Below are 8,388 nucleotides of genomic sequence, written 5' to 3'. Positions count from 1 at the left end.
TCGTTTATTTTATTTATCTTTCTTTTTTTTTAGTTCACTATTCTAAGTTCACCTCATCACCTGACGCCCTCTGACACACCCTTTAACAAAATTGAATCCTTTTTCAAAGCCTTTGGCTTGAAAAAAAAGGATGATACTTCGTTTAGCGAGTAACATAAAAACATAAATTAATTAATTGTATAATTTATAGGTAACCTGTACATGATGTCATTTTAAAATACGAAATCGTCCATTTTTTGTTACTTTTGTCCACATGTCATCATTTTTCGGAAAAAAACTAAATAATTCACACCTTTTTTTGATGTGGCACATGCCTATCACTTGGCCGCTAGAATAAACTAATTCGTAAAGAGAAGAGTTGAACAATCATGCAAGTTATCGAAGTTGTAATAACTCGATTTAAAAAAAAACACAATTGATTCGGTTGACTAACGAAGAGTGTCTTTATTTATTATTTTACCTTCTATTTATAACATATCATTCTTTAACAATATTTCCAAGTATGCAAAATTAACAAATAATTCTTTAACAATATTTTTTAGTTTCCAAGAATGCAAAATTAACAAACAGGTGAATTAATAAAATGTTGAATAATCTAAATGTTTGAATTTCTAGAAAATTGGAAAGTTAACAAATAAAATATGATTTTCATATAGGGTTGCCAGGCGTCTGGTTTTTCCCGGACATGTACTCTTTTTTGGCTGTGTGGGGGACGTCCGGGATAGTTTCTATCAATTGTTCGGGATTGTACTCTTTTCTAGCCTTTAAGTATCTCACTACTTGTATGCTACTCTTAATTCATTTAGCCCTAATTTTTCAATTGTCAGTTAGACTATCATAAGAATAAATGTCAATATAAAAAAAAACTTTTATTCCTAGGAATAAGCTCTGAGGTTTATCTGACTATTGAAAAATTGGCCCTTATTATTCAAAAAACGAATCGAGTTCATTAAAAGCGAGGCGTTTTTATTTTGGTTTATTCTCTGCTCAATTCTGTTTTGTATTCTGTTCCAATATAATCAAAACTCAAAAATATAGAATATGGCAAAATTTTAAACGATTAAGGAAAATCTAAAGCCACTTAAGTAAGTTGCTAAGTCAAAAAGACCATTTCTTTACTTAGTAACTTACTAAAAATTTTATTTTAATTTAACTAAATCGTTTAAAATTTTGCGCAATTGGTTTTCAATGGAATTTTAAAAATTTTTTTAACTGGAATTGCATTGCAACTTTTGTAATATTATAGCTCAAATGTTTATTATAATACTATACCGAGAAGGCCAAACTTTGTCTCAGAGTTTTTTTTTTTGTGAATAAATAAGAAAAAAATGCTACGGGAACAAGGGTTAAAAATGTGATTTTTAGTTAAAAGGATTGTTCGGTTATTTTTTTTTATAAAATTATGCATTTTTTTTGTCCTAGTTTTGTACTCTTTTTTCTGTCCTTATTTGTCCGGGAAAGTCCGGGATTTTGCATCTCGATTACTAGTTTCGTCAAAATATATCTGGCAACCCTATTTTCATAAATGCTGATTTGACATACAGCTGCGTATAGCAGTATACTGTTTTACAAGATATCCAGGTACTACTGCTGGTTTATTTTAGTTTTAATCTTATATAATAGACCAAGTCCGTAATAGGACAAGTTTCTCCAAATTCTTATACTGGACCCTGGAATATTCTCTGGACTGATGAGAGCAAATTGATTCCGCATGGTGGCAAAGGGTCTCGGTAGTACTACCAAACACGAAATATAAACCTAGGTATAGCAGAAAAACTATTAAACACGGAGGATCCAGTACAATGGTTTGGGGGAACTTGTCCTACTACGGACTTGGTCTATTATATAAGATTAAAACTAAAATAAACCAGCAGTAGTACCTGGATATCTTGTAAAACAGTATACTGCTATACGTCGACTTCAAAATACCGCTTAAATGGGTCTTCCAACAAGATAATAACCCAAAATACTTCAGGAGAGCAGCCAAACAATGGTTTCAAAACATTAAGATTTAGCTTATGGAGTGGACTGCTTAGTCTTTGGATCTCGATATTTTCTAGAATCATTGCGAGGATATAAAAGAAGAAGTTTATAAAGCAAAACCCAAACATAACGGCAGTTATGGACCGTTGTTGAGCAGGTTTGGTGAGCTAAAACACCTCACAGATCTCAGCGACTTGTCGGCCCCATAAAAGGTTTTTGCCAAGCTTTAATTAAAAATAAAGGTCAAGGGAGCAAATGCTAGCTTTTGCCAAGTAAAATACCGTTTATTTGAACTTTTTGTGCCTTTGTTTTATTAAAATTTACTAGAAAAATAAAATCACTGCTATTATTTTGACCGCTTAATTTTTAGGTTTATTTTGTTTTTGGATTATTGCTTAGCTATTAGCAATAAATTAAATTTCATTCATACTAAAAATTAATCTAGAATGTATCTAAAATAGTTTTACTAAAAAATAAATCCAACATCGAAACTCTTTTTTTGTTTTATGTTTTACTTAAAATATTTTTCGATGCACTGCTATTTTTTTGACCGCCACTGTAGGTGGGTGTTTGTTTTGTTAGTAGCGGAAATTGGATGGGAATGTGAATGGGAATGTGAATGGGAATGAGAATGGGAACGTGCCGTGTTAACTTGCATACATCAACTTTCTCAAACACGTTCGTTCATGCTGTAAATGGGCTTGTTACTTTCATGACGTGTTATTTTTATCCCCGGTCTCACCTACTCTAACTCACCATCGAGCTAATTATTTGTTACTCGGGTGGTCTCTTCAGTGGACCTTATTGATTGATAAGAGATAAGAAATGAAATTGTTGTTATTTGCCAACAAGTAGTAAAAAGGTATTGATGTTGGTTGGTGAGAATAGGATTGGAGTAGGGTGTAGAGATAAATAAAATGCTTCATCACAAAATGTCTTTTTTTCACTTTAATGAACAAATTATTTCACAGGTCTGGGACGAAATAGCTCTGAATTAAATTGAATTGACTTGAATTGAAGTCACTTATCAGAATAACACAAAAGTACAAATATTTAAAAAAAATCAGATTAAAGTTTATTCATGTAAATTTTTAAAAATATCTTAGATTTTATAGTTTTTTGAGAAATCCCTATAGTCTGTTTTCACTAGATCCCAAATGAGATAATTTCGAGAAATATCTCATTTCGAATGTCAAATTGTATAGGAAATTTTCTAATTTGAAATTCGAACCGACTTAATTTGCGAAATTATCTCATTAAGGCTTTAGTGAAAACAGGCTATTAGTCGTAGTTAGCATTTAATTGACCCTAACGAATTTTATAAAAAAGATCATTAATTTCAACTTACCAACTTTTAAACGCTTAAGAATTGAGAGAAGGTTCAAAAGGAAAGATTTTTAATTTCAGATGGTTTTACAAAATTTACTAAAAAATTTCTACTGGACGAAAATTAAATCAGATTTGAACAATTTTTATAGTTTTTTTTTTATAATTTTGTTTGATTAATAATATATGTATTTTTTTTAATTTATCTGACTGATTTAAAATAATTCTTTATTCAGTAGAATTGAACTGTATTCAATTTTACTACAAAATGTCAAATTAAAAACAGACGTGAATACAAACATATGTACCTTGTGTTTTTCTTAAAGTATGTGCCTATTTTTACTTGGAGTAGTGTAAAATATGAATTTATGATAATAATAAATATATTTTTTATATAAAATTATATTTTTATATTTGGCAAGCATTTAAAAAAATATTATCCATTTTCCTATTAGGTATCCTTAAAAACGTGATAAAAAAATGAAATTTTATTTATATATAAATTAATAATTTTACAACTAATAGCTTTTGCAAAAATGTGGTCACTTATATATGCAGTTCAATTTCACAAAGCTATATAAAAAACTTAAATATATTGATCAAATTTGCTGTTTAATCTGTCCTAATTTAAGAAATCAAATTGTCCTGTATATTATTTAACAGTTTTTTGAAAATATTAAATTTGAAAAATAAATGCAATTAGTAAATTTATTAATTTCACAATAATAACATAGAACATTTTTTTTTAAGAGTAAGCTAACTGAAATAGCTTTTTTTCAGTGTCCTTAAAAATTTCATAATTCAGTTAAACAATTTCAATTTGAATAAACATGTTTTAATGTTGATGTAATTTATTTTAGAACTCGATTTAAGATTGAATACTTGTTTAAAAAAACATGAATGTTCTTACAAAAAAAAAAATCGAATATGTAAAGAATTATCTTAATTTTTTTTAGTTTTTATTATTATATCCATGACTTAGAAATAGTAATATTTGTCTTATTATTTAAGTAAAAGTTATTTTAAAAATTAATTCAATTTGAGTTTAATGATAATTTTTGTATTGAATTCTAAAAAATAAATAAAACAAATTACTTTGGTAAAATATGTCTGGTTATTATTTATCTTACATTAATTATAATACAATATTTGTAGATTAAAATTACAAAATTAAACGACTGAGCCGACCGCTGGGCTCGAATCGAACCCACGATGCCAGGCTCTGCAGTCAACTACCTATTCCTCTCTACCATGGCCACCTGCACACATTGCACTAAAAGCCTTGTACGCAGTTGAAACGAAAGCAAAAATGTATGCCGACTTTTCACGAGTCGATTTTAGCTGCACAATATAATATGCCGCACGGTTAAAGTCGACTGGGACTCTAATATGAGAATTGACACGAGCTTTGCCTCACAGCAAAAATCGACCCGTGAAAAGTCGGCATTAGCCTCTAAAGTCAACATCGAAAATGTTAACTAAACAATATCATCGAGCATTGTGTCAAAGTCAAAATGAAAAAATTTCTGAATCTATTTAAAATCAAGAATAAAACATCAAAAAGTAAGTTTTTAAACAAGAAATATATACATTAAAAAACCATCAACACAGCTCGAATTTTTTTATTCAAGATTTCGTTGCGTCATTCTTATATGATTAAAAAAATCAAACATATCTATTTCTGAAAGTACTCATTTCTCGTTTTCTTTTTTGACAATTTATGAAAAATAATACGTTGAAATGGAAAATTTGAATTATTTTGTAATTTTCTCACGATTTCGAGAAATATTGGAAATTTTTGCGTTAAATAAAGGTTTTAGGCAGTGAAAGAATCAGGGGTCGAACTACGGCATACGTTCGTTAACGCATGGTTGCTATGTGTCCCTATCATTTTCTACTGCTTAAATAGAGAGAACAATAGTCAAAACGTTAACGTATGATCGTAATCGTATGCCGTAATTCGACATAGTTGAAAATACACAATAAGTAGGATTTTTGTCATCCAGAAGTATTAGGCGCGTCCCACCAAGAAGAGATCTCTGAGGACTCAATGTCACTTTGAAGAGAGAAAAATAATTTTATGGGACAAGTTTCTAACATGAATCGATTTTTTTTCAAATCCAACACTTCAACTGCCACTTCAAACAACTGCAACTTTTCTTCAAATATCAAATTGTGATAAAAAAAAAATTATTTCAAAATAAGTTATTTCGTGAAGTAAGCTCAAAATAATAACATTTTCTTCAAATTTTCATTAAATTTTTCATGTTTTAACATTTTTATAACATCACACCATCAACAAAAAAAATCAAAACAACAGCAAAAAAAAAAACTAAAGAAAGAGAAAGAAAACTGAGAAATTGAATCCAAAAAATTTTCGTCTCAGAAATCTCAGACAAAAAAGTGAGTGCTCAGGTGAGATTTTTTGTCTTACTTAAAAAATCTGAGCGCTCAGAGATCTCCCTTGGTGGGACGCACCATTGAAATTCCAATCCGATTTTTGTAGAACGGTCAAAATAAATCTTATGAATCATCTCATGCATGCTGGTGAAAACACCATTTTAAATCTTGTTTCCTAAATCTAGATTTAATTTTGGTGGAAACGCAGCATAAATGAGCTTGCGACCCCCATGGCAGTTTATTTCCTGTTTAATGTTTTCTCCCTCGCATTCATTTCGAAAAGAATTGTGACGCCTGAGTCAACGTGTAAAAGCGTGAAATGATATAATTTAATGTGTGTCCAGCCTAAGAAACTTATGACAAAGAGAAACGTGTAAACCCAGTTGTTTTCCTGTCAACCTTCATCTGCTGTCATTTCTGACATTTGTCAAAATCACAACCAAAAGAAAAAAAAATGTGCGGCTGCTTACGAAAATTTTAAAATTAAAAAATTAAACTTTAAATTGGCTTTAAGTTAAGAAAAAAAAAAAAAAAATAGTAAAATGTCGTCGCTTACAAAAACATTAAATCTTGGCCGAGTTATTGGAACGCTATGCAACCGTTTTTCGTTGATAAACATCCAAGTTCCACAGCCCCAACTTCACAAGTTTGTGTTATGAAATACACTTCGATTCCTTATATTTTATTATACCATATAATTTCCAAAACAGATCTCTTCGATTGCTCCCAACATCAAATTCCTTTCATACAAGTCCCCCAAAGCAGGATCTTATGGAATTTTTCGATAACAAAGACAACTGGGGTGAGAATCAAGTAAAATGTGGTCGTGCCTGGAACAAGGACGAACTTCGTATCAAATCAAATACAGAGCTCCATCAACTCTGGTATATTTTGTTGAAAGAAAAGAATATGCTTCTAACAATGGAGCACGAGTGCAATGATCAAATGAAACTATTTCCAAGTCCAGAAAGATTAGATAAAGTATTTTTACTTCCAATGAACTTATTGCAATAATATATTTTTTTATAATCAAATACTCTTTCTTTAGGTGGATATTTCAATGACAAATCTAGAAGCTGTTGTCCGAGAACGCAACAAGGCGTATCATTTACTTGAAACTGGAGAGACTGGTGAACGTCCGGGACGTTTAGTTGCAAATCCTCTTGGCATTAAATACTATTACAAGTAAACACTTAAAAATTGACTATAATCCCCATAAATATAATAATTTCCTTTTTTCTAGAGCTAAGGAACATGCCCTTCCACCTCACATGAATTTGAAATGGATTAAGAAACAGCCGATTGGATTTACTGGACGAGCAGTTAGAAAATTCTTATTGCTCTATCGCGAAAAGCTCTACAACGAAAAGCGCAAGGGAAAGAAGTGAGTTTTCTTATTTAATCTACTTGTACTCAATTAATGTTCCTTCTATTTTTTTTAGTCGTTCACGCAATCATGTTATGATGTTGATGCGAAGAAATCCAAATTTGAGTATCGAGTTACTGCAGAAGAAATACCCCGATGTCGATGTGGATAAACTTCTTAAATCAGATAAGATTCGTGGACATTACGCACCAAAAGTTGGCGCCTAAGTTTTTTTTTTAAGAAAATTGTTGAAAACGAAAATAAATTCAATTAAAATTGTTATTATGTATTTCTATGTGAGATCATTATGGGTAGGGGTTATTTCAATGCTGTAATCGAGTTACGTTTTACACAAACGGACGACATACAAGTAAGAAGTTCTTGGAGAATGTTTGAACAATATCGACACTTTAATTTTTTTTTTAATTCAAGATAATTGTTATATAAATTAGGTACATCATTATTTAAAACAAATAGTGCTCTAGGCGCCAGAACTAAATTCACCAACGTAAGTCTCACAAGAACACACGCACGTCTGCACATAGGAAAAAAATGATGCTATCAAAGATAGTTTCTCAGACAGCCCCAGGATGAAAAAATTCCTGTGCAATCGAGTAGTGGCAGTGACTAATTTAGTTCAATAAAGCGTTCTCCATTGCAAGCAGAGACGAAAGTTAAGGCCACAGAGCAAAATCATTTTTTTTTCTCTAAATCAAGTGAGACATCAAAAGCTCTTTAAGGCCTATTCAGAATTGATAACTAAAAGTTTCTTGGAGGTCGGGCTCCTGAGATATTTTCCAACAAACATTTTTTGTCTTTCTTTCTTACTTTATACTCCGAAGCCGAAATCTTTTGATCAGTCTCGAAAAAAGTTTTGGTTTAAAGATATGAGCTCACAGTGAAGAGGTCTATGCATTCCGGTAAAAAAAATTACAAATTAATTTTTTCCAGATTTTTGAGAAAAAACCAAGGTTAACCCCTTGCCAAAAAAAAATCCAATTTTTAAAATTTCCTCCAAATCCATCGAGTGAGACATCAAAAGAAAGGTCTCGTTAAGCTCTATTAAGAACTGAAAACAAAAAGTTTCTTGGAGGCTTTTGAGTTATTTGCATGCAAACATTTTTTTCCTATAATTCGAAGCTAAGCAATACAAAAAAATAAAAATGATATGAGACTAGGTGGTATAAACAAGATTAAAAGCGAGAATATCTAAATTAAAAGTCCATTGCAATAAACCATTGCGACATGAACTGAATTCTGAATAACAAAGCTTAAAATTATAATTTTTTTAGTTTTATTTAGTTTATTTTCAC

General features: G+C 30.5%; 1 protein-coding gene across 1 annotated transcript; it reads left to right on the top strand.

The window, feature by feature from the left end:
- The first annotated feature begins 6,170 nt into the window (after positions 1-6,170).
- Positions 6,171-7,357, top strand: LOC129914485 (39S ribosomal protein L47, mitochondrial). Its single transcript, XM_055993763.1, has 5 exons — positions 6,171-6,355; positions 6,420-6,690; positions 6,758-6,894; positions 6,953-7,093; positions 7,152-7,357. The coding sequence occupies exons 1-5, from the start codon at positions 6,252-6,254 to the stop codon at positions 7,300-7,302; spliced, it is 804 nt and encodes a 267-aa protein (XP_055849738.1). The 5' UTR covers positions 6,171-6,251; the 3' UTR covers positions 7,303-7,357.
- The last annotated feature ends 1,031 nt before the right edge of the window (positions 7,358-8,388 follow it).

The sequence above is a fragment of the Episyrphus balteatus genome, chromosome 3 (assembly GCF_945859705.1).
Source record: "Episyrphus balteatus chromosome 3, idEpiBalt1.1, whole genome shotgun sequence".
NCBI classification, from domain to species: Eukaryota; Metazoa; Arthropoda; class Insecta; order Diptera; family Syrphidae; genus Episyrphus; species Episyrphus balteatus.
Note: the sequence above shows the minus strand (reverse complement) of the source record. Positions and strands in the feature narration are given on the sequence as shown.

Excerpts from the sequence above, each read along its gene's own strand:
- LOC129914485 (XM_055993763.1), top strand. The coding sequence starts at position 6,252 with ATGTCGTCGCTTACAAAAACATTAAATCTTGGCCGAGTTATTGGAACG. Across the intron at positions 6,691-6,757 it reads GTCCAGAAAGATTAGATAAA|GTGGATATTTCAATGACAAA; the intron begins GTATTTTTACTT and ends CTCTTTCTTTAG. Across the intron at positions 6,895-6,952 it reads GGCATTAAATACTATTACAA|AGCTAAGGAACATGCCCTTC; the intron begins GTAAACACTTAA and ends CCTTTTTTCTAG.